The sequence below is a fragment of the Oncorhynchus keta genome, chromosome 9 (genome assembly GCF_023373465.1).
Source record: "Oncorhynchus keta strain PuntledgeMale-10-30-2019 chromosome 9, Oket_V2, whole genome shotgun sequence".
NCBI classification, from domain to species: Eukaryota; Metazoa; Chordata; class Actinopteri; order Salmoniformes; family Salmonidae; genus Oncorhynchus; species Oncorhynchus keta.
Window position 1 is genome coordinate 24371147 of NC_068429.1, and position 27753 is coordinate 24398899.

General features: G+C 48.3%; 1 protein-coding gene across 1 annotated transcript; it reads left to right on the top strand.

Moving 5' to 3' along the window:
• The first annotated feature begins 3287 nt into the window (after positions 1-3287).
• Positions 3288-25499, top strand: LOC118376809 (acetyl-coenzyme A thioesterase-like). Its single transcript, XM_035763594.2, has 12 exons — positions 3288-4389; positions 5114-5183; positions 5255-5315; positions 5423-5666; positions 8191-8368; positions 8559-8678; positions 8778-9048; positions 11597-11680; positions 11814-11947; positions 12027-12155; positions 12269-12395; positions 25062-25499. Exons 1-12 carry the CDS (start codon positions 4062-4064, stop codon positions 25200-25202), a joined length of 1887 nt encoding a protein of 628 aa, XP_035619487.1. The 5' UTR covers positions 3288-4061; the 3' UTR covers positions 25203-25499.
• Positions 25500-27753: the final 2254 nt, after the last annotated feature.

The following is a 27753-nucleotide window of genomic DNA, read 5'->3' on the forward strand; positions in this document are numbered from 1 at the left end:
GCCATCGAAGGTGAGCATTTTCCTATGACGCTGAACTAGTCAGGCCAAGACCTTGGTGAGGAGAACGAGCACACAGATGATGATCTTCCCTGAGACGATTTCTGACAGTTTTTGCAGAAATTCTTCATTTGTGCAAACCCACAGTTTCATCAGATGTCCGGGTGGCTGGACCCAGATGATCCCGCAGGTGAAGAAGCCAGATGGGGAGGTCCTGGGCTGGCGTGGTTACACGTGGTCTGAGGTAGTGAGGCCGGTTGGACGTACTGCTAAATTCTCTAAAACAACATTGGAGGCGGCTTATGGTTCAGAAAGGAACATTCAATTCTCTGGCAACAGCTCTGGTGGACATTTCTGCAGTCAGCATGCCAATTGCACACTCCTTGAGATGTGTTGGGTGACAGAACTGCACTTTTTAGAGTGGCCTTTTTTGTCCGCAACACAAGGTGCACCTGTGTAATGATCATGCTGTTTAATCAGCTCCTTGATATGCCACACCTGTCAGGTGGATACATTATCTTGGAAAGGGAGAAATGCTCACTAACAAATTTGTGTACAACATTTTTGAGAAATAATATTTTTGTTCATATGGCAACTTTCTGGTTTGTTTTAATTCAGCTCATGAAACCTGGGACCAACACTTTACATATTGCATTTATATTTTTGTTCAGTGTAGCTAGCTAGCATGCATGCTTTGTGTATTCTTGTCGCAATATTGCGGTTCTACATTGATGTAGCTAACTAGCTAGATTGTAAACCTTAAAATGTTTGACCAACGTTCAACAATCCTGGAAGTGAGAAGGCAATATCGTTTTTTCTCTCCAAAAAGCGGTCTGCTTTCAAGCTTGTTTGACACCGAAGCGACATCAAGTGATCTGCTGTGTTGAGGGGCAAACAAGTTTTTTTTATAACAGACATTTTGGTTGAATGCAGAACTTAAACGTTAACACAGACATCAGCTTTAGGGAATGGTAATATGATGGCCAACAAAGTATGCAAATGAGATCAGCTGTGCGGGTGATTGTATGTGATTGTTTATTAAGGAGAGATCAGCTGGCGATAACCTGGTAGTCATCGATGGTTGCAATAGACCCATTCTGTTCAAGGTTTTCAATGTTTCTGAGAAAGTTTAACAAATTAAAAGAGCACTCTCAAAACAAAACACGTTTCTTACCAAGGCTCCGGGATCTCGTTTGCGGAGGGGGAATGAGACAACATCCAATCAGATTTGGAGTTTACACACTGTCCCTTCTGCTATACTGACGGAGTTTCAAGATAATATCCCCAACATGTGGTTTTACTAATATATCTTTCAGGATGAGTGAATTCATTGAATTCCTTCATGTATTCATTTGCCTAGATCATTTAAAAACACAAGAGTTTGTCATTCCACAGCTCGTGTTTGTTTTATTGCTATCTTGATCGGGGGCCTGGATGATAGCAAAGAGCACCTTTTGTCTCGCTGGTCACATACTCTATTCAACATCTAGTCCACGTTGTTTCAATGTAATTTCGGTGTAAATGACTTGGAAACAATGTTGATTCAACCAGTGTGTGCCCAGTGCGGTAACCTGCCCACTTGACCCAGTTCCCGATCAAACAGTAGATTGAAGATACACTACATGACTATATCAGCCTCCACTCTTCTGGCAAGGCTTTCCACAAGATGTTGGAACATTGCTAAGCATTAGTGTGGTTGGGCACTGATGTTGAGCGATTAGCCCTGGCCTCGGCGTTCCAATTCATCCCAAAGGTGTTCGATGGGGTTGAGGTCAGGGCTCTGTGCAGGCCAGTCAATTTCTTCCATACTAATCTCAACAAACCATTTCTGTATGGACCTGGCTTTGTGCATGGGGGCATTGTCATACTGAAGTAGGAAAGGGCTTTCCCCCAAACTATTGCCACAAAGTTGGAAGCACAGAATCGTCTAGAATGACATTGTATGCTGTGGCGTTAAGATTTCCCTTCACTGGAACTAACGGGTCAGCCCAAACCATGGAAACCAACCCCAGACCATTATTCCTCCTCCACCAGACTTTACAGTTGGCACTATGCATTGAGGCAGGTCGCGTTCTCCTGGCATCCGCCAAACCCAGATTTGTCCATCAGACTGCCAGATGTTGAAGCGTGATTCATCACTCCAGAGAACACATTCCCACCACTCCAGAGTCCAAAGGCAGCGAGCTTTACACCCCTCCAGCCGACGCTTGGCATTGCACATGGTGATCTTAGGCTTGTATGCGGCTGCTCGGTCACTCCCTACGAACAGTTATTGTGCTCATGTTGCTTCCAGAGGCAGTTTGGAACTCGGTAGTGAGTGTTGCAAACGAGGACAGACGCACTTCAGCGGTCCCGTTCTGTGAGCTTATGTGGCCTACCACTACGCGTTGCTGCTCCTAGACGTTTCCTCTTCAAATTAACAGCACTGACAGTTGACTGAGGCAGCTCTAGCAGGGCAGAAATATGACAAACTGACTTGTTGGAAAGGTGGCATCCTATGACAGCGCCACGTTGAAAGTCACTGAGCTCTTAAGGCCATTCTACACTGTTTAGCTATTGAGATTGCATGGCTGTGTGCTAGATTGTATACACCTGTCAGCAACGGATGTGGCTGAAAAAAACAAATTAACTCATTTGAAGGGGTGTCCACATACATTTATGTATGTATATATAGTGATCTAATCAATGTCCAACTGATGTCCCCATGTCCCCTACAAGTTAGAATGACACTCCATATCACATGGTCTATGCTAATAAATGTATCAAAATTGAATAAAAAGTATTTATGAATGAAGAAAGCATCCAATAGATCAGCGATTCTTGAAAGCTGGGACAATCTTTTTCCGACAGGGAAAAATGTTTATAGTTGAAAAAAATATGTATTTTGTTGCATTATTTGAGCTTAACATTTTAATTTAGGGTATCTATGAGGGAAAATATATTTGGGGGATATTCTCAAAATACTGGTGATACTATTCATTTCCATGTCGGCTCTATGCTTGGAAATACCCTTGTCCGGAGCCAAGGAGACCAGTTTCAAACTCTCCCAAAAAGGGTTAAAAATTCTAAAACATGTCAATAATGGATGGAAACAGAAAAATGATAATTTGACTTTAAATCATATTTATCTCAAAATGTTGATTCCTAAAAGATGTGTTGGGAGATTTGGTTAACTCCATCAGACTTGCCTATAACCCTAAAGGAATCAGAAATGAGCAGGGTCAGCCATACCATAAGGACCCCTTATTGTATTGCGTATTTAAATAATCTAATTTTAGAATGAAATAATCAAGGCATTTAAACACTTGTTGGACAGGAATTGTAAAATTCTGACGGAGTGTCTGACAGAGTTGACATAAATCCAGTTAGTTGCATTTTCTGAGAGAAACGTGGAGGTTGTTCCTTTACATGGTGTGATAGCTGATACTTTGGTCTATCTTCAAGGAGGTCTGCTTGCTAGCTAGCATCCAAAGTTATATGTAAAAAAAAAAAACAGCTGTATGATTTAGTTTTCTCTGTTTCTCCTCAAACTAAATGATAAGGTAGGCTATAATCATCGCTTGTAGTTACTGCAGTCTGCAGATAGATATTATTGGTCTATTCCGGGGTCACGAGTACTATCAGCACATCGGGCTGTCAGAGTCCATCTGTAGTGTGTGTTAGGTATGTGTGTGCACACGCACGTCTGTGTACCAGCCAAGTTTCAAGAATGTAGAGGATTGTGTGTCATATCATGTGACTGAGTTTGGCTCTGTTTGGTGACCGTTTCCAGTCCAGTTTTCCATCTCCCTTGCCAGACCCCCCAAAGTCGGAGTGTGTCATCAAATTGAGTGAGAACTATGATTGAAACTTATTGCCACAGTGTGTAACGGTGTGTATTTACGTCATAGGGCTTAGAGCCGCAGATAAGATTTACCACAGATAAGATTTACAGACAGAGAGAGGGAAGGAGGGAGGGACAGAGTGGTGTTACACTGCCATCTCGCTCACTCGCTCTCACTCAGGGACTCAGATAGGCTGGTATACTGATTTTCTCTGCACTTACTCAGGGAAGCAACAGGGTCATGATGACCCAAAGCCTCCAGAATGGCTTCACTCTGGACAACCACTACCTCCGGGATCTGAAGGGGCCTGTCCCTGTGCCCACTCAATATGCTCCGAGCCTGGGTGTACACCGGGGGTCATGCCCTGTGGATCCCCATAAGGACCAAGAGATCCAGAAGCATCGGTCTGCTCAGGCTGCTCCTCTCCTGGGCTCATGTCGTGTGCAAACCCCTGCACCTATGGATGTCCAGATGTGCCAGTCTATACAGCCATGCCATGCAGATCACCAAGGAGACCTGAGTGCTGGGCAGCTACTCAAATGGATGGACACAATCGCCTGCCTCGCTGGTCAGTATATAGTGTGTGTGTGCTGGTGCGCACGCTTGTGGCTGTGTGTGTACGTGTGTGTCTTTGTGTCTGTTTCCATGCAAAGAAGACAGACAAGTAGTCCATGTAAAGTTCATGGAAACACCGCTATTCCCATCTGTATATGTATATTTAAAATATCAGGTGGAGAGTTTCCTCTGGTGTAAATGCTGAGCAAATGTTAACAATATAGAGACTAGGAACAGTTCAGAGTTCAGGAATAGAAACTGATTAGATGTCAGGGGTAGTGTCTGCCACCTCACACACACCCCCACACACACCACCTCAGTTATGCAAGTAGGGTGTGTGTGACAGAGCTGACCTTCAGTGGCCATTGCTGGACAGACAGGGTAACAGCAGTGCACTGACCCCTCACCTACTAACATTCCCCTGTGTGTGTGTGTGTGTGTGTGTGTGTGTGTGTGTGTGTGTGTGTGTGTGTGTGTGTGTGTGTGTGTGTGTGTGTGTGTGTGTGTGTGTGTGTGTGTGTGTGTGTGTGTGTGTGTGTGTGTGTGTGTGTGTGTGTGTGTGTGTGTACGTGTGTGTACAATGACACATGATAAGAGATTTGTGTTATCCACCATGAGGATGTTAAGGATTGGCATGTCACTGTAATTGTAGTTCGGGCCACAGTTGGAGAGATGAAACATAAATACTGTAAATATAAAGATTAACAATGTGAGATAACTGTGTGTGTGTCCCTTAGCTGAGCGTCATGCTGGGATGGCATGTGTCACACTATCCATGGACGACATCCAGTTTGAGGAGACTGGAAGGTACGCGTCAACCAATCAGTCAGTCAATCAATTAAATGTAACGTTTTTAATATTTCTAATGTTGTTTGCAGGGTTGGTCAGGTGATCACCATCAAGTCCAAAGTCAACAGAGCGTTCACCACTAGCATGGAGGTAAGACTACACACACGCACCCACCCCCGCGCACACACACACATATGCACGCATGTACAAGTATTATATATATTTGAATGTATAATATAACAATTGTGTGTGTGTAGGTTGGAATCCGTGTGTCAGTGCAGGATGTGAGGGAACATGTGGAGAGGTTGGTATGTGTGGCCTACTCCACCTTTGTTGGAAAGCCAGCGGGACCACAGAAAGTGTTGTTGCGGCCGGTGGAGGATCTGTGTTCTGCAGAGGAGCAGCTGCAGCATTCTCTGGCCTCAGAGAGACGAAGACTTCGCCTTTACAATGAACAGACCTTCAGTACCTTGCTACAAGACTACCACACACTAGCCAACGGTCAGTCTCTCTGTATTTCTCGCTCTCTCATTCTAGACCTCTCTCTATTTCTCTCTCTCGCTCCTCTCTCACACCTGTGTGTGTGTGTGTGTCAGCCTGGGATATTGTGTCCTAATCTGTATCGTTATCTTGACTTAGGTTATCTTGTTCTGAGAGGAACTATAATTGCCCCGGCAAATATAAACAAATAAATACCTTTGTAGCTGAGAAAGAGGAGAGATAGAGTTTGTTTGGTACAGTGCTCTGATGGAAAGGGCTAAGAGTCAGCAAGAGGACAGAGAAAGACATCCACACTCACATACACACCAACACAAAGAGAAGAGCCAACACAATTCTTTTCAGATCCACTTGGCACAAACTGGTTGAATCAACGTTGTTTCAACGTAATTTTTCAATGTGTTGTGACATGGAAACCATGTGGGGGAAAAAAGTGTTTCTAAAAAAAGTAATCAATGTAAACTGTTGTTAGAGTGAAATTTCAACCACAGCATTATGTCATCATGGAAACCACATTTCAAAATACAAAGACCGTATTATGTTGAATTTGTACTTTTTAAACAATGTAAGATTTTGTAAGTTATATCTACTATCCAGAAAAAAACTATAGGCTGGGCAGCACCTCCTACTGGAAAATATATCTATCTACAGCTACATGTTGGTCTCACCTCCAAGGTATTAACTAAGCCCAGCTGTTAGATCTGTTACCAATGTGCTATCGTGAGAATGATTGTTGAAGGATCTCCACTTAAAAACAAAATAGATACACTGTTACCATCAAAGTCATTCCAAAGGGTAGGTTTAACAGAGCAAATCAAATCAAATCAAATCAAATCAAATTTATTTATATAGCCCTTCGTACATCAGCTGATATCTCAAAGTGCTGTACAGAAACCCAGCCTAAAACCCCAAACAGCAAACAATGCAGGTGTAAAAGCACGTGTGCAAATGAAATGTGACCATACTTTATCAATCATCAATGATGCTATGTAAGCCTATATAGCATTTACAAAGACATCAATGGGAAATGTTTGATTGATCCCAGTAATCAACTAAAAATAGACCATACAATAGACCTGGGGTTTCAAGCTTGATTTAAAATGTATTGATATTGAATTGTGTTTGGTTGTCAACACAACCATATATCAACATTTGAAGGAGATGCATCTTCTGCTTGGATAGTTCCATCTGTACCACTGACTTAGTCTGGCTAGCCAAGCAGACGTTATATGTGTTGACAACCAAACATAATTCACTATCACTTTTTAAAATACAATAAATAGTGTGTTAACTTGTTGATAAGTTAACACATGTTATATTAGATTCATGTCTCCAACTCAACCAAACATAACAGTGGCTCAGATGGAACTATCCAAGCAGTAGATATGTCTTTTTAATGTTGATATTTGGTTGCGTTGTCAACCAAACACAATTCAATACTACTTTTGTAATACAGCAAATAGCCTAAAGTTATGTAACATTCAACCTTAAAATGAGTAACAAATCCATGGCCACATTGTGGTTACTATGACTATACATATCTTCTTATGTAATCGTATAAGTCATGCAAGTTGAAGATAGCGGGTCTGTGGAGATCTTCACAATTTCTGTAATAATCTGCGCAATATCTCAAACAGCATTGATCACTTGCACCATGATGTACTTTTAATGTAATCTCAACTGGAATCCAGGTCATTTGATTCTGCTATTAGATGGAGTACAGTGATATCACATTAATCTGTTGAATAAATCAACTAAATATCTGACATTTTATTCCCAATTGAACTTTGCTCTTCTTTGAAATGGTTGAAAATGTCTTTGTCTTTTTGAGTGGATAATCTCATTGATCAACATCTCAACCAAACATTACCTGCAGCATACCACCCTGCATACCACTGCTGGCTTGCTTCTGATGCTAGGCAGGGTTGGTCCTGGTCAGTTCCTGAATGGGAGACCAGATTCTTCTGGAAGTGGTGTTGGAGGGCCAGTAGGAGGCACTCTTTCCTCTGGTCTAAAAAAAATATCCCAATGCCCCTACACACTGCCCTGTGTGAGGTTCTGTCTTTTGGATGGGACGTTAAATGGGTGTCCTGACTCTCTAAGGTCATTAAAGATCCCATGGCACTTATTGTAAGAGTAGGGGTGTTAACCCCGGTGACCTGGCTAAATTCCCAATCTGGCCCTCAAACCATCACAGTCACCTAATAATCCCCAGTTTACAATTGGATCATTCATCCCCTTCCTCTCCCCTGAAACTATTCCCCAGGTCGTTGCTGCAAATGAGAACGTGTTCTCAGTCAACTTACCTGGTAAAATAACGGATAAATAAAATTACCCAATTATCCACATTGAAATGACACAGTGTGCCCAGTGGGTTATCTATGTGTAATGCTCTCTGTCAGAGCCACATGATGAAGCAACGTACATGTCTGTCTGAGGGCTATTGCTGAGTTGGTGATTAGCTGTTCTAGGCGTGTCATTGCATCTCTTTTAAATCCCCATGTCTGTACCTGTTCCTCCCCATCAGGTAACTATTCCTCTCCGAGTGTGTGTAGCAGGAGAGACCCGCTGTCTGCTGTGTCCACAGAGTTCACGCGTGTAGAGAGCATCGAGCTGATACTGCCTCCACATGCTAATCACCATGGCAACACATTTGGAGGACAGATCATGGCCTGGATGGAGAATGCAGCCACAGTGGCAGCCAGGTAGACACACACACACACACACACACACACACACACACACACACACACACACACACACACACACACACACACACACACACACACACACACACACACACACACACACACACACACACACACACACACACACACACACACACACACACACACACACACAAACTAACCCTCTCTGTCTCTTCTCTCTCTCCAGTCGTCTGTGTGGCTGCTTCCCCTCTCTGAGGTCTGTAGACATGTTCCGCTTCAGAGGGCCCTCCTCTGTAGGTGACAGACTGGTCTTTAAGGCTGTTGTCAACAACACATTTAACAACAGGTAACACTTCTAGTCATCTGTCTTACCTTTCAGATAATCGGATCCTATGGAAATGTAATTAGCACAGAATTTAAAATGAGTGTGCGCCTGTGTGTATAGTATCGAGGTAGGTGTCCGAGTGGAGGCCTATAACTGTGAGGAGTGGACCGCGAACAAACCGCGTCACATCAACAGTGCCTTCCTCATCTACCAGCTAGCTAACATACCTGGTGACGTACCTGCCTTCCCCCAAGTCACATACACCACCCAGGACGGGGAGAGAAGATATCTGTCTGCCATTGTCAGGAAGAGAATACGCATGGCTAGAAAGCACATCCTATCCTGTAAGGAGGAGGCTCCTCTCTCTGTCCCCTGGGACAAAAGCAACCAGGTACTACAGCCATGTAATGAACATGACACTACCCGCAACCATTGTTCTAGCCACATTGCTCCCATGCAGTGGTGTAAAGTACTTAAGTAGTACTTTAAAGTATTTTTATTTAAGTATTTTTGACTACTTTTACTTCACTACATTCCTAAAGAAAATAATGTACTTCTACTCCAAACATTTTCCCCGACACCCAAAAGAACCTGTTACATTTTGAATGCTGAGCAGGACAGGATTATTGTATTTTAAAGGGAACATCCCTGGTCATCCCTACTGCCTCTGATCTGGCATACTCACTAAACACAAATGCTTTGTTTGTAAAGGATGTTAGAGTGTCTGTAAAATACTCTGGTTTGCTTAATATAAGGAATTTGAAATAATTTATACTTTTACTTTTGATACTTACTTATATTTAAAACCAAATACTTTTAGACTTTTACTCAAGTAGTATTTTATCAAATCAAATCAAATCAAATCAAATCAAATTTTATTTGTCACATACACATGGTTAGCAGATGTTAAATGCGAGTGTAGCGAAATGCTTGTGCTTCTAGTTCCGACAATGCAGTGATAACCAACAAGTAATCTAACTAACAATTCCAAAACTACTGTCTTATACACAGTGTAAGGGGATAAGGAATATGTACATAAGGATATATGAATGAGTGATGGTACAGAGCAGCATACAGTAGATGGTATCGAGTACAGTATATACATATGAGATGAGTGTGTAAACAAAGTGGCATAGTTAAAGTGGCTAGTGATACATGTGTTACATAAGGATGCAGTCGATGATGTAGAGTACAGTATATACATATGCATATGAGATGAATAATGTAGGGTAAGTAACATTATATAAGGTAGCATTGTTTAAAGTGGCTAGTGATATATTTACATAATTCCCATCAATTCCCATTATTAAAATGGCTGGAGTTGGGTCAGTGTCAATGACAGTGTGTTGGCAGCAGCCACTCAATGTTAGTGGTGGCTGTTTAACAGTCTGATGGCCTTGAGATAGAAGCTGTTTTTCAGTCTCTCGGTCCCAGCTTTGATGCACCTGTACTGACCTCGCCTTCTGGATGATAGCGGGGTGAACAGGCAGTGGTTCGGGTGGTTGATGTCCTTGATGATCTTTATGGCCTTCCTGTAACAACGGGTGGTGTAGGTGTCCTGGAGGGCAGGTAGTTTGCCCCCGGTGATGCGTTGTGCAGTCCTCACTACCCTCTGGAGAGCCTTACGGTTGAGGGCGGAGCAGTTGCCGTACCAGGCGGTGATACAGCCCGCCAGGATGCTCTCGATTGTGCATCTGTAGAAGTTTGTGAGTGCTTTTGGTGACAAGCCGAATTTCTTCAGCCTCCTGAGGTTGAATAGGCGCTGCTGCGCCTTCTTCACGACGCTGTCAGTGTGAGTGGACCAATTCAGTTTGTCTGTGATGTGTATGCCGAGGAACTTAAAACTAGCTACCCTCTCCACTACTGTTCCATCGATGTGGATAGGGGGTGTTCCCTCTGCTGTTTCCTGAAGTCCACAATCATCTCCTTAGTTTTGTTGACGTTGAGTGTGAGGTTATTTTCCTGACACCACACTCCGAGGGCCCTCACCTCCTCCCTGTAGGCCGTCTCGTCGTTGTTGGTAATCAAGCCTACCACTGTTGTGTCGTCCGCAAACTTGATGATTGAGTTGGAGGCGTGCGTGGCCACGCAGTCGTGGGTGAACAGGGAGTACAGGAGAGGGCTCAGAACGCACCCTTGTGGGGCCCCGTGTTGAGGATCAGCGGGGAGGAGATGTTGTTGCCTACCCTCACCACCTGGGGCGGCCCGTCAGGAAGTCCAGTACCCAGTTGCACAGGGCGGGGTCGAGACCCAGGGTCTCGAGCTTGATGACGAGCTTGGAGGGTACTATGGTGTTGAATGCCGAGCTGTAGTCGATGAACAGCATTCTCACATAGGTATTCCTCTTGTCCAGGTGGGTTAGGGCAGTGTGCAGTGTGGTTGAGATTGCATCGTCTGTGGACCTATTTGGGCGGTAAGCAAATTGGAGTGGGTCTAGGGTGTCAGGTAGGGTGGAGGTGATATGGTCCTTGACTAGTCTCTCAAAGCACTTCATGATGACGGAAGTGAGTGCTACGGGGCGGTAGTCGTTTAGCTCAGTTACCTTAGCTTTCTTGGGAACAGGAACAATGGTGGCCCTCTTGAAGCATGTGGGAACAGCAGACTGGTATAGGGATTGATTGAATATGTCCGTAAACACACCGGCCAGCTGGTCTGCGCATGCTCTGAGGGCGCGGCTGGGGATGCCGTCTGGGCCTGCAGCCTTGCGAGGGTTAACACGTTTAAATGTCTTACTCACCTCGGCTGCAGTGAAGGAGAGACTGGGTGACTGGGTGACTTTCACTTTTCATTTTCTATTAAGGTATCTTTACTTCTACTCAAGTATGACAATTGAGAACTTTTTCTACCACAGCTGCCATGCCAGATGACAAGTTGTTTGAAGCTGAGCTACACTCATTATTTCTCAGCTGACTGTCTCTCTCTCCTATCGCCCCCTGCAGGTGTATCTGGGCTATAACAATGTAGCAGCTCTGACTGTACTGGCTGGGAAACAAGACTGGGAAGCCAGCAGCATCAGTGACAGAGTAAGAAACACACACATGCATGAACGGAGGCATTATATGGCAATTTTGTAAAGGAGATTCTCTGTCCTTTTTGGAGTTGGACACCATTTTGCTTTCACGTTGTCTTTTCTCTGTTGTATGTTTGCGTATCCAGGTCGCTGTGTATGTCCATGAGGAGGTGGAGCTGCTTTGTGTCCAAGTTCAGATGGAGGTCATGACTTCTGCCCTCCATGCCTTCACCTTACTGGCTGACCTCACGCTGCGACCTCTTTGGGACAAACACTACCTGTAAGTATGACCAACACAGAGCTTTATATTCATTAAACTAACTAAACCTTTAACCTCTCACACCCCCTTCTTTCTGTAGGAGCTGTGAGGAAGTGGAGAGGGCGGATGAGGAAGAGACAGTATATCATATTAAATGCCCCCCCATCAATGGAGGCAAGAGCCGTGACTTTGTGTTCCTGCTATCAAAGAGGCAGCCCTGCAAAGACGGGTAAGGTTTCCTTCAGAATAATGTTTGTGTGTGTGTGTGTTCCTGTCTTCTACAGGGGTGATGGTTATGTGTTCATTCTGATTTCTGTAACTATATGTGTGTTTCTTCTACAGTGACCCCTATGTGGTGGCCCTGAGGTCGGTAACTGTGACAACAGTTCCCCCTGTGGAGGGTTTCCTCCGTAGCGAGGCCAAGTGTGCCGGTTTCCTCATCCACAGCCTGGGACTCAACAGCTGCAAGGTGAGGCAGACGCACCAACACACCGACTGCCTACGACACCCCCTTGGACCTCCGTCTTGCTTTGTATGATTTTGTTTTGGCTTTCTCATTTGCCTAGTTGACTCACACTACCTTTTCATCAAGGTCTATTCCCATCTAGTGATGGGAGGTTTGGCTCGTTTTACTGACTTTGATCTTTTTGAGTCGTTCAGTTAACAGAACAAATCTTTAAACTAATTTTGTTCATTTGATTAAGTAATACCCAGTGCATGCAAGACCCCCTACCGGCGAACGATGAACTGAAACCTTGAGTCATGACTCTACAAGCCTCTCAGAGTCACATCTCATTCACCAAAAAAGGCTTATTGGCGCTGTCATTTGTGACAGCCTTGCAAAATTGTGATTTAAACTATGTACATGTGATTGCTAGTCATACATTATTATTCCTTGATTCCTTTGAAACGAGGTCTAGTTGCGGCCACAACAGGACTAGATTGTGAATGATTCTTGGTGTCATGCAACTGCTTGACTGCTGTGAGGGTGATAAGCACAATATAATTTGCAAACTGCAGAAGCCCCTCCCAAACCATTCATTCTCGAGTTCGAGTTTGTTGAGCAGAGGCAAATTACTATAATGAACGTGTCACTCAGAAAAACGAATCGGGACTCTCAAGTCAGTAAAAAGAGTTGTTGAAAAATAACAAATTGTTGGCGAACTGCACATCACAAACACGCACGCACACACTGCAGAGTCCATTAACTCCTACAGTCCCACCCCTGACACACTGCAGAGTCCATTAACTCCTACAGTCCCACCCCTGACACACTGCAGAGTCCATTAACTCCTACAGTCCCACCCCTGACACACTGCAGAGTCCATTAACTCCTACAGTCCCACCCCTGACACACTGGAGAGTCCATTAACTCCTACAGTCCCACCCCTGACACACGGCAGAGGCCATTAACTCCTACAGTCCCACCCCTGACACACTGCACAATCCATTAACTCCTACAGTCCCACCCCTGACACACGGCAGAGTCCATTAACTCCTACAGTCCCACCCCTGACACACTGCACAGTCCATTAACTCCTACAGTCCCACCCCTGACACACGGCAGAGGCCATTAACCCCTACAGTCCCACCCCTGACACACGGCAGAGGCCATTAACTCCTACAGTCCCACCCCTGACACACGGCAGAGGCCATTAACTCCTACAGTCCCACCCCTGACACACGGCAGAGGCCATTAACCCCTACAGTCCCACCCCTGACACACGGCAGAGGCCATTAACTCCTACAGTCCCACCCCTGACACACGGCAGAGGCCATTAACTCCTACAGTCCCACCCCTGACACACGGCAGAGGCCATTAACTCCTACAGTCCCACCCCTGACACACGGCAGAGGCCATTAACTCCTACAGTCCCACCCCTGACACACTGCACAGTCCATTAACTCCTACAGTCCCACCCCTGACACACGGCAGAGGCCATTAACTCCTACAGTCCCACCCCTGACACACGGTAGAGGCCATTAACTCCTACAGTCCCACCCCTGACACACGGCAGAGTCCATTAACTCCTACAGTTCCACCCCTGACACACGGCAGAGGCCATTAACTCCTACAGTCCCACCCCTGACACACTGCACAGTCCATTAACTCCTACAGTCCCACCCCTGACACACGGCAGAGGCCATTAACTCCTACAGTCCCACCCCTGACACACCGCACAGTCCATTAACTCCTACAGTCCCACCCCTGACACACTGCAGAGGCCATTAACTCCTACAGTCCCACCCCTGACACACGGCAGAGTCCATTAACTCCTACAGTCCCACCCCTGACACACGGTAGAGGCCATTAACTCCTACAGTCCCACCCCTGACACACGGCAGAGGCCATTAACTCCTACAGTCCCACCCCTGACACACGGCAGAGGCCATTAACTCCTACAGTCCCACCCCTGACACACGGCAGAGTCCATTAACTCCTACAGTCCCACCCCTGACACACGGCAGAGGCCATTAACTCCTACAGTCCCACCCCTGACACACGGCAGAGGCCATTAACTCCTACAGTCCCACCCCTGATACACGGCAGAGTCCATTAACTCCTACAGTCCCACCCCTGACACACGGTAGAGGCCATTAACTCCTACAGTCCCACCCCTGACACACGGCAGAGGCCATTAACTCCTACAGTCCCACCCCTGACACACGGCAGAGGCCATTAACTCCTACAGTCCCACCCCTGACACACGGCAGAGTCCATTAACTCCTACAGTCCCACCCCTGACACACGGCAGAGGCCATTAACTCCTACAGTCCCACCCCTGACACACTGCAGAGGCCATTAACTCCTACAGTCCCACCCCTGACACACGGCAGAGGCCATTAACTCCTACAGTCCCACCCCTGACACACGGCAGAGTCCATTAACTCCTACAGTCCCACCCCTGACACACGGCAGAGGCCATTAACTCCTACAGTCCCACCCCTGACACACGGCAGAGTCCATTAACTCCTACAGTCCCACCCCTGACACACGGCAGAGTCCATTAACTCCTACAGTCCCACCCCTGACACACGGCAGAGTCCATTAACTCCTACAGTCCCACCCCTGACACACGGCAGAGTCCATTCACTCCTACAGTCCCACCCCTGACACACGGCAGAGTCCATTCACTCCTACAGTCCCACCCCTGACACACTGCACAGTCCATTAACTCCTACAGTCCCACCCCTGACACACGGCAGAGGCCATTAACTCCTACAGTCCCACCCCTGACACACGGCAGAGTCCATTAACTCCTACAGTCCCACCCCTGACACACGGCAGAGGCCATTAACTCCTACAGTCCCACCCCTGACACACGGCAGAGTCCATTAACTCCTACAGTCCCACCCCTGACACACGGCAGAGGCCATTAACTCCTACAGTCCCACCCCTGACACACTGCAGAGGCCATTAACTCCTACAGTCCCACCCCTGACACACGGCAGAGTCCATTAACTCCTACAGTCCCACCCCTGACACACTGCACAGTCCATTAACTCCTACAGTCCCACCCCTGACACATGGTACAGTCCATTAACTCCTACAGTCCCACCCCTGACACACTGCACAGTCCATTAACTCCTACAGTCCCACTACTGACACACGGCAGAGGCCATTAACTCCTACAGTCCCACCCCTGACACACTGCAGAGGCCATTAACTCCTACAGTCCCACCCCTGACACACGGCAGAGTCCATTAACTCCTACAGTCCCACCCCTGACACACGGCAGAGGCCATTAACTCCTACAGTCCCACCCCTGACACACGGCAGAGTCCATTAACTCCTACAGTCCCACCCCTGACACACGGCAGAGGCCATTAACTCCTACAGTCCCACCCCTGACACACTGCAGAGGCCATTAACTCCTACAGTCCCACCCCTGACACACGGCAGAGTCCATTAACTCCTACAGTCCCACCCCTGACACACTGCACAGTCCATTAACTCCTACAGTCCCACCCCTGACACATGGTACAGTCCATTAACTCCTACAGTCCCACCCCTGACACACTGCACAGTCCATTAACTCCTACAGTCCCACTCCTGACACACGGCAGAGGCCATTAACTCCTACAGTCCCACCCCTGACACACTGCAGAGGCCATTAAGTCCTACAGTCCCACCCCTGACACACGGCAGAGTCCATTAACTCCTACAGTCCCACTCCTGACACACGGCAGAGGCCATTAACTCCTACAGTCCCACCCCTGACACACGGCAGAGGCCATTAACTCCTACAGTCCCACCCCTGACACACGGCAGAGGCCATTAACTCCTACAGTCCCACCCCTGACACACGGCAGAGGCCATTAACTCCTACAGTCCCACTCCTGACACACGGCAGAGGCCATTAACTCCTACAGTCCCACTCCTGACACACGGCAGAGGCCATTAACTCCTACAGTCCCACCCCTGACACACGGCAGAGGCCATTAACTCCTACAGTCCCACCCCTGACACACGGCAGAGTCCATTCACTCCTACAGTCCCACCCCTGACACACGGCAGAGTCCATTAACTCCTACAGTCCCACCCCTGACACACGGCAGAGGCCATTAACTCCTACAGTCCCACCCCTGACACACGGCAGAGGCCATTAACTCCTACACTCCCACCCCTGACACACGGCAGAGGCCATTAACTCCTACAGTCCCACCCCTGACACACTGCACAGTCCATTAACTCCTACAGTCCCACCCCTGACACACGGCAGAGTCCATTCACTCCTACAGTCCCACCCCTGACACACGGCAGAGGCCATTAACTCCTACAGTCCCACCCCTGACACACGGCAGAGGCCATTAACTCCTACAGTCCCACCCCTGACACACGGCAGAGTCCATTAACTCCTACAGTCCCACCCCTGACACACGGCAGAGTCCATTAACTCCTACAGTCCCACCCCTGACACACGGCAGAGGCCATTAACTCCTACAGTCCCACCCCTGACACACGGCAGAGGCCATTCACTCCTACAGTCCCACCCCTGACACACGGCAGAGGCCATTAACTCCTACAGTCCCACCCCTGACACACTGCAGAGGCCATTAAGTCCTACAGTCCCACCCCTGACACACGGCAGAGTCCATTAACTCCTACAGTCCCACTCCTGACACACGGCAGAGGCCATTAACTCCTACAGTCCCACCCCTGACACACGGCAGAGGCCATTAACTCCTACAGTCCCACCCCTGACACACGGCAGAGGCCATTAACTCCTACAGTCCCACTCCTGACACACGGCAGAGGCCATTAACTCCTACAGTCCCACTCCTGACACACGGCAGAGGCCATTAACTCCTACAGTCCCACCCCTGACACACGGCAGAGGCCATTAACTCCTACAGTCCCACCCCTGACACACGGCAGAGTCCATTCACTCCTACAGTCCCACCCCTGACACACGGCAGAGTCCATTAACTCCTACAGTCCCACCCCTGACACACGGCAGAGGCCATTAACTCCTACAGTCCCACCCCTGACACACGGCAGAGGCCATTAACTCCTATACTCCCACCCCTGACACACGGCAGAGTCCATTAACTCCTACAGTCCCACCCCTGACACACTGCACAGTCCATTAACTCCTACAGTCCCACCCTGACACACGGCAGAGTCCATTCACTCCTACAGTCCCACCCCTGACACACGGCAGAGGCCATTAACTCCTACAGTCCCACCCCTGACACACGGCAGAGGCCATTAACTCCTACAGTCCCACCCCTGACACACGGCAGAGTCCATTAACTCCTACAGTCCCACCCCTGACACACGGCAGAGTCCATTAACTCCTACAGTCCCACCCCTGACACACGGCAGAGGCCATTAACTCCTACAGTCCCACCCCTGACACACGGCAGAGGCCATTCACTCCTACAGTCCCACCCCTGACACACGGCAGAGGCCATTAACTCCTACAGTCCCACCCCTGACACACGGCAGAGGCCATTAACTCCTACAGTCCCACCCCTGACACACTGCACAGTCCATTAACTCCTACAGTCCCACCCCTGACACACGGCAGAGGCCATTAACTCCTACAGTCCCACCCCTGACACACTGCAGAGTCCATTAACTCCTACAGTCCCACCCCTGACACACTGCACAGTCCATTAACTCCTACAGTCCCACCCCTGACACACCGCACAGGCCATTAACTCCTACAGTCCCACCCCTGACACACGGCAGAGTCCATTAACTCCTACAGTCCCACCCCTGACACACTGCAGAGGCCATTAACTCCTACAGTCCCACCCCTGACACACGGCAGAGGCCATTAACTCCTACAGTCCCACCCCTGACACACTGCACAGTCCATTAACTCCTACAGTCCCACCCCTGACACACGGCAGAGGCCATTAACTCATACAGTCCCACCCCTGACACACTGCAGAGTTGATTAACTCCTACAGTCCCACCCCTGACACACGGCAGAGTCCATTAACTCCTACAGTCCCACCCCTGGCACACTGCAGAGGCCATTAACTCCTACAGTCCCACCCCTGACACACGGCAGAGGCCATTAACTCCTACAGTCCCACCCCTGACACACGGCAGAGGCCATTAACTCCTACAGTCCCACCCCTGACACACGGCAGAGGCCATTAACTCCTACAGTCCCACCCCTGACACACGGCAGAGGCCATTAACTCCTACAGTCCCACCCCTGACACACGGCAGAGTCCATTAACTCCTACAGTCCCACCCCTGACACACTGCACAGTCCATTAACTCCTACAGTCCCACCCCTGACACATGGTACAGTCCATTAACTCCTACAGTCCCACCCCTGACACACTGCACAGTCCATTAACTCCTACAGTCCCACTCCTGACACACGGCAGAGGCCATTAACTCCTACAGTCCCACCCCTGACACACTGCAGAGGCCATTAACTCCTACAGTCCCACCCCTGACACACGGCAGAGGCCATTAACTCCTACAGTCCCACCCCTGACACACGGCAGAGGCCATTAACTCCTACAGTCCCACCCCTGACACACGGCAGATGCCATTAACTCCTACAGTCCCACCCCTGACACACGGCAGAGGCCATTAACTCCTACAGTCCCACCCCTGACACACTGCAGAGGCCATTAACTCCTACAGTCCCACTCCTGACACACGGCAGAGGCCATTAACTCCTACAGTCCCACCCCTGACACACGGCAGAGGCCATTAACTCCTACAGTCCCACCCCTGACACACGGCAGAGTCCATTCACTCCTACAGTCCCACCCCTGACACACGGCAGAGTCCATTAACTCCTACAGTCCCACCCCTGACACACGGCAGAGGCCATTAACTCCTACAGTCCCACCCCTGACACACGGCAGAGGCCATTAACTCCTACAGTCCCACCCCTGACACACTGCACAGTCCATTAACTCCTACAGTCCCACCCCTGACACACGGCAGAGTCCATTCACTCCTACAGTCCCACCCCTGACACACGGCAGAGGCCATTAACTCCTACAGTCCCACCCCTGACACACGGCAGAGGCCATTAACTCCTACAGTCCCACCCCTGACACACGGCAGAGTCCATTAACTCCTACAGTCCCACCCCTGACACACGGCAGAGTCCATTAACTCCTACAGTCCCACCCCTGACACACTGCACAGTCCATTAACTCCTACAGTCCCACCCCTGACACACGGCAGAGGCCATTAACTCCTACAGTCCCACCCCTGACACACGGCAGAGTCCATTAACTCCTACAGTCCCACCCCTGACACACGGCAGAGGCCATTAACTCCTACAGTCCCACCCCTGACACACGGCAGAGTCCATTAACTCCTACAGTCCCACCCCTGACACACGGCAGAGGCCATTAACTCCTACAGTCCCACCCCTGACACACTGCAGAGGCCATTAACTCCTACAGTCCCACCCCTGACACACGGCAGAGTCCATTAACTCCTACAGTCCCACCCCTGACACACTGCACAGTCCATTAACTCCTACAGTCCCACTCCTGACACACGGCAGAGGCCATTAACTCCTACAGTCCCACCCCTGACACACGGCAGAGGCCATTAACTCCTACAGTCCCACCCCTGACACACGGCAGAGGCCATTAACTCCTACAGTCCCACCCCTGACACACGGCAGAGGCCATTAACTCCTACAGTCCCACTCCTGACACACGGCAGAGGCCATTAACTCCTACAGTCCCACTCCTGACACACGGCAGAGGCCATTAACTCCTACAGTCCCACCCCTGACACACGGCAGAGGCCATTAACTCCTACAGTCCCACCCCTGACACACGGCAGAGTCCATTCACTCCTACAGTCCCACCCCTGACACACGGCAGAGTCCATTAACTCCTACAGTCCCACCCCTGACACACGGCAGAGGCCATTAACTCCTACAGTCCCACCCCTGACACACGGCAGAGGCCATTAACTCCTACACTCCCACCCCTGACACACGGCAGAGGCCATTAACTCCTACAGTCCCACCCCTGACACACTGCACAGTCCATTAACTCCTACAGTCCCACCCCTGACACACGGCAGAGTCCATTCACTCCTACAGTCCCACCCCTGACACACGGCAGAGGCCATTAACTCCTACAGTCCCACCCCTGACACACGGCAGAGGCCATTAACTCCTACACTCCCACCCCTGACACACGGCAGAGGCCATTAACTCCTACAGTCCCACCCCTGACACACTGCACAGTCCATTAACTCCTACAGTCCCACCCCTGACACACGGCAGAGTCCATTCACTCCTACAGTCCCACCCCTGACACACGGCAGAGGCCATTAACTCCTACAGTCCCACCCCTGACACACGGCAGAGGCCATTAACTCCTACAGTCCCACCCCTGACACACGGCAGAGTCCATTAACTCCTACAGTCCCACCCCTGACACACGGCAGAGTCCATTAACTCCTACAGTCCCACCCCTGACACACGGCAGAGGCCATTAACTCCTACAGTCCCACCCCTGACACACGGCAGAGGCCATTCACTCCTACAGTCCCACCCCTGACACACGGCAGAGGCCATTAACTCCTACAGTCCCACCCTGACACACGGCAGAGGCCATTAACTCCTACAGTACCACCCCTGACACACTGCACAGTCCATTAACTCCTACAGTCCCACCCCTGACACACGGCAGAGGCCATTAACTCCTACAGTCCCACCCCTGACACACTGCAGAGTCCATTAACTCCTACAGTCCCACCCCTGACACACTGCACAGTCCATTAACTCCTACAGTCCCACCCCTGACACACCGCACAGGCCATTAACTCCTACAGTCCCACCCCTGACACACGGCAGAGTCCATTAACTCCTACAGTCCCACCCCTGACACACTGCAGAGGCCATTAACTCCTACAGTCCCACCCCTGACACACGGCAGAGGCCATTAACTCCTACAGTCCCACCCCTGACACACTACACAGTCCATTAACTCCTACAGTCCCACCCCTGACACACGGCAGAGGCCATTAACTCATACAGTCCCACCCCTGACACACGGCAGAGTCCATTAACTCCTACAGTCCCACCCCTAACACATGGTACAGTCCATTAATTCCTACAGTCCCACCCCTGACACACTGCACAGTCCATTAACTCCTACAGTCCCACCCCTGACACACGGCAGAGGCCATTAACTCCTACAGTCCCACCCCTGACACACTGCAGAGGCCATTAACTCCTACAGTCCCACCCCTGACACACGGCAGAGGCCATTAACTCCTACAGTCCCACCCCTGACACACGGCAGAGGCCATTAACTCCTACAGTCCCACCCCTGACACACTGCACAGTCCATTAACTCCTACAGTCCCACCCCTGACACACGGCAGAGTCCATTAACTCCTACAGTCCCACCCCTGACACACTGCAGAGGCCATTAACTCCTACAGTCCCACCCCTGACACACGGCAGAGGCCATTAACTCCTACAGTCCCACCCTGACACACTACACAGTCCATTAACTCCTACAGTCCCACTCCTGACACACGGCAGAGGCCATTAACTCATACAGTCCCACCCCTGACACACGGCAGAGTCCATTAACTCCTACAGTCCCACCCCTAACACATGGTACAGTCCATTAATTCCTACAGTCCCACCCCTGACACACTGCACAGTCCATTAACTCCTACAGTCCCATCCCTGACACACGGCAGAGGCCATTAACTCCTACAGTCCCACCCCTGACACACTGCAGAGGCCATTAACTCCTACAGTCCCACCCCTGACACACTGCAGAGGCCATTAACTCCTACAGTCCCACCCCTGACACACGGCAGAGGCCATTAACTCCTACAGTCCCACCCCTGACACACTGCACAGTCCATTAACTCCTACAGTCCCACCCCTGACACACGGCAGAGGCCATTAACTCCTACAGTCCCACCCCTGACACACTGCAGAGTCGATTAACTCCTACAGTCCCACCCCTGACACACGGCAGAGTCCATTAACTCCTACAGTCCCACCCCTGACACACTGCAGAGGCCATTAACTCCTACAGTCCCACCCCTGACACACGGCAGAGGCCATTAACTCCTACAGTCCCACCCCTGACACACGGCAGAGGCCATTAACTCCTACAGTCCCACCCCTGACACACTGCACAGTCCATTAACTCCTACAGTCCCACCCCTGACACACGGCAGAGTCCATTCACTCCTACAGTCCCACCCCTGACACACGGCAGAGGCCATTAACTCCTACAGTCCCACCCCTGACACACGGCAGAGGCCATTAACTCCTACAGTCCCACCCCTGACACACAGCACAGTCCATTAACTCTTACAGTCCCACCCCTGACACACGGCAGAGGGCATTAACTCCTACAGTCCCACCCCTGACACATGGTACAGTCCATTAACTCCTACAGTCCCACCCCTGACACACTGCACAGTCCATTAACTCCTACAGTCCCACCCCTGACACACGGCAGAGTCCACCCCTGACACATTTGATTTGATTTGATTTGCGTTTGATGGTACAGGCCATTAACTCCTACAGTCCCACCCCTGACACATGGTACAGCCCATTAACTCCTACAGTCCCACCCCTGACACATGGTACAGCCCATTAACTCCTACAGTCCCACCCCTGACACCGGCACATTTTGGACTTCTAATCCCTTTAAAACATTGTGTGTTTGAGCTACAGACTTCTTGGTTGGATTTGTCTATTAGTCTGTGTGATTAATGGTGTCTGAGTTAGAGAGGTGTTTGTGAGACGAGGGCAGATTCTGAAGGGACCAGGGCCAGGACATTTAACAAAAACGTCTATAGAGTCCGAATGGTTTGCGCTAAAAACTATTAAAAGCTATCTATGAAAACCTTAGACTCTCACGGACACACATGTTTTGCTCTATGACTCTCAGAAGCCACACAAGAGTAGAAGGTAAGGGGTTCCTCTACGTAGAAGATCATAGGAAATCCCAGCACATATCAAATAAAATATAATCAAAGTTTATTTGTCACGTGTGCCGAATACAACAGGTGTAGACCTTACAGTGAAATTCTTACTTACAGGCTCTAACCAACAATGCAATAAAAAAAGGTATTAGGTGAACAATAGGTAAGTAAAGAAATAAAAACAACAGTAAAGAGACAGTGAGTAATAACAGTAGTGAGGCTACATACAGGCACTGGTTAGTCGGGCTGATTGAGGTAGTATGTACATGTAGATATGGTTAAAGTGTCTATGCATATATGATAAACAGACAGTAGCAGCAGCGTAAAAGTGGGGTTGGCGGGTGGAAGGTGGCGGGTGGTGGGACACAATGCAGATAGCCCAGTTAGCCAATGTGCGGGAGCACTGGTTGGTCGGGCCAATTGAAGTAGTATGTACATGAATGTATAGTTAAAGTGACTATGCATATATGATAAACAGAGAGTAGCAGCAGCGTAAAAGAGGGGTTCGGGGGGCACACAATGCAAATAGTCCAGGTAACCATTTGATTACCCGTTCAGGAGTCTTATGGCTTGGGGGTAAAAAGGGTTGGGAAGCCTTTTTGTCCTTGACTTGGCACTCCGGCACTGCTTGCCATGCGGTAGTAGAGAGAACAGTCTATGACTAGGGTGGCTGGGGTCTTTGACAATTTTTACCCTCTGTAGTGCCTTGTGGTCGGAGGCCGAGCAATTGCCGTACCAGGCAGTGATGCAACCAGTCACCATGCTCTCGATGTTGCAGCTGTAGAACCTTTGAGGAACTGAGGACTCATGACAAATCTTTTTAGTTTCCTGAGGGGGAATAGGCTTTGTCGTGCCCTCTTCACGACTGTCTTGATGTGTTTGGACCATTCTAGTTTGTTGGTAATGTGGATACCGAGGAACTTGAAGCTCTCAACCTGCTCCACTACAGCCCCATCGATGAGAATGGGGGCATGCTCGGTCTTCCTTTTCCTGTAGTCCACAATCATCTCCTTAGTCTTGGATTTGTTGAGGGATAGGTTGTTATTCTGGCACCACCCGGCCAGGTCTCTGACCTCCTCTCTATAGGCTATCTCGTTATTGTCGGTGATCAGGCCTACCACTGTTGTGTCGTCTGCAAACTTAATGATGGTGTTGGAGAGTCGTGCCTGGCCATGCAGTTGTGGGTGAACAGGGAGTACAGGAGGGGTCTGAGCACGCACCCCTGGGGAGCTCTAGTGTTGAGGATCAGCGTGGCAGATGTGTTGCTACCTACCCTCACCACATAGTGTCTATAATACTGCAATAAGCTCACATAGTTTTCACTCACTAGTAGGATCTTCACTTCCCACAGAGCAAACCATCTGTACTTACAACATTCTTATAAATGATTTTTTTTGTCTGTTTTTTTTTCTTTGGCGGATCTTATTTTTTAAAATGGACATTTGTCAATAAAATTCATGAATGCAACTGTTTATTTCAAATTGGGTTCTACTTGTAGCCCTAGTTTCCTGAAAAGAAAATGGTGAAACAATTCATTGTGAGGCTAAATATAAAGTCATGCAGATAAATGAAAGTAATTTAAATGACATTTTTTACAGGGTTAATAAGCACAGTATAATAACTTGTTAGCTTTCATCACGTCTTCAGTAGCCCTCCATAGACCTCACTATTCTTCAAATGTGTTAACACCAGGTGTCTTATTTTGTGTTCCAGGTGTGTTACTACAACCAGGTGACGTCAGGTGTTTTGCCGTATGTGGCAGGTAACCTGGCAGGCTGGTCCAAGTCTATGGAGGAGACGGCTAGCGCATGTACCACCTTCCTGGAGAGAGACCTCATCACTACCCTCTACTGACTCACACACTAAGCATGAGTCTATGATGGTGAACTGACACAGCAGCACAGATTCTAACAATACAGAACTGTCCATGGCTGCTAATACAGGTGTTACATTTACAGTTACCCAAAATGTATTTGTGACGTTTCTGTAACAATTCAGAGCAAATTTAGCTCATGTATGTGGTGTAGGTCTTATTTAATTAATTTTTCTATAAATATTTCAGATGTTGATGCGAGTAATGTACAGTGACATAATGATACTCCCAATGACAAAACCTATTCTGTAAATAACAAATAAAAGCTATATGTTTTACCTTAGATTTTTCTCTTTGACAGCTGGGGATGGAAGAGATAGAATAAATCACTAAACAGGAAACCTATAACAAAGAGGGCTACCAGACAAACACATCTTTAGATACAGGAGAGGATAGAGGGACTGTTTAACTCCTCCTTTATTAAAAGGAAATTCATCATATACAAAATAAATTCATAATATCAGTTGAACTTATCATATCATTCACATAGATCCAACACACCTCTCCTTCTCCTGTGACATTAGACTATGGCACTACTTGGGCTGCTCAAGAACGTTTTGGGGAAATGTGTCGTTCAGTACAAGCCATTACTGAACATGGCAAATGTTTAATTGAACTGAACACACCCTTGTTAGCTGGTGTACAGCACACCACAGTCTCCAGTCTAATATAGTCGAGTCCCTCCATATGAATCATATACATTCCAAAAACGGTGTCCATGGTGTGAGAACACAGACCTCTTTCAAAAGAAGCTATCCATTTCCACTGACCATGGATCTGTGGATGTTGTTTTTTTAATGCTCTGAGCAAGAACAGTGACCTTCATGGATTTAGTCCTGGGATGTGCAGTCTGCTCTGTGCTAGTCAGTCCTGTCCAATCTGGTGAGTCCTTTGGGTTGATTGGCAGGTCAGAAGACCACTACCTTGGCCTGTTTGGGAGGGAGTTTCTTCACAGGCACGTGCACTTCCTCATGGTCAGTACTCATGTTATTGAACAGCCAGCCCAAGGTCACTTGCTTAGCTACAGGGGTATTGGACAAACACACATCAGTCAAGTAACATCTTGGAGTGCATTAAGGACAGAAACTGTACAGAACTTTCAGATAGAAATAGATTAAATAGAACAGACAAGAAGGACATACAGATATAAATATATTGTATAGAACTGACAAGAGAGGGATATTCAGAGAGAAATATATTGTATGTAGAATAGGTTACTAACATGCTAAGGTGCTCAGGACAATCCTTCTAGATGTGTTCTACTGAACCACACACAAGACAACATCCTTCTACATATAAGGAGAAGAGACAATGTTATGGATTGTCTGTTTGATGTATTTGCATAGTTTAGTACTATGAGAGTGTGTGTGTGTGACTACTGCACCTGCGGTGTAGTCCTTTGGGGTTGTTTGGGCAGGACCTGGACATGTAACCAGTCTTACCACAGATGAAACTCTTGGCATATGGGCATTCACCTGAGAGAGGGAGATCACAAATGAGTCAGGAGCCGCAACAAAACAGCAAACGATTCTACCATTCGTCTCAGACAACACACACACTCACACATAGGTACAACAAACAACACACTGGTGGATACACACTCTCTCCCTCTTATATCGCTCCCTTCCTAAGCCCCCCCTTCTTGTTAACACAGTGTCCAAAGAAGGGCCATAAGTATACAGAATGGTGTCGTCTGCGTAGAGGTGGATCAGAGACTCACCAGCAGCAAGAGCGACATCATTGATGTATACAGTCGGCCCAAGAATTGAACCCTGTGGCACCCCCATAGAGACTGCCAGAGGCCCGGACAACGACTTGACACACTGAAATCTATCAGAGAAGTAGTTGGTGAACCAGGCGAGGCAATCATTTGAGAAACCAAGGCTATCGAGTCTGCCAAAGAGGATGTGGTGATTGACAGAGTCGAAAGCCTTGGCCAGGTCAATGAATACGGCTGCACAGTAATGTCTCTTATCGATGGCGGTTATGATATAATTTAGGACCTTGAACATGGCTGTGGTGCACCCATGACCAACTCTGAAACCTGATTGCATAGCGGTGGGATTCGAAATGGTCGGTAATCTGTTTGTTGACTTGGCTTTCGAAGACCTTAGAAAGGCAGGGTAGGATAGAGATAGGTCTGTAGCAGTTTGGATGTAGGGTGTCCCCCCCCCTTTGAAGAGGGGGATGACCACAGCTGCTTTCCAATCTCTGGGAATCTCAGACAAAATGAAAGAGAGGTTTAACAGGCTAGTAATAGGGGTTGCAACAATTTTGGCAGATAATTTTAGAAAGAAAGGGTCCAGATTGTCTAGCCCGGCTGATTTGTAGGGGTCCAGATTTTGCAGCTCTTTCAGAACATCAGCTGACTGTATTTGGGAGAAGGAGAAATGGGGAAGGCTTGGGCGAGTTGCTGTGGGGAGTACAGTGCAGTTGGCCGGGGTAGGGGTAGCCAGGTGGAAAGCATGGCCAGCGTAGAAAAATGCTTATTGATATTCTCAATTATAGTGGATTTATCGGTGGTGACAGAGT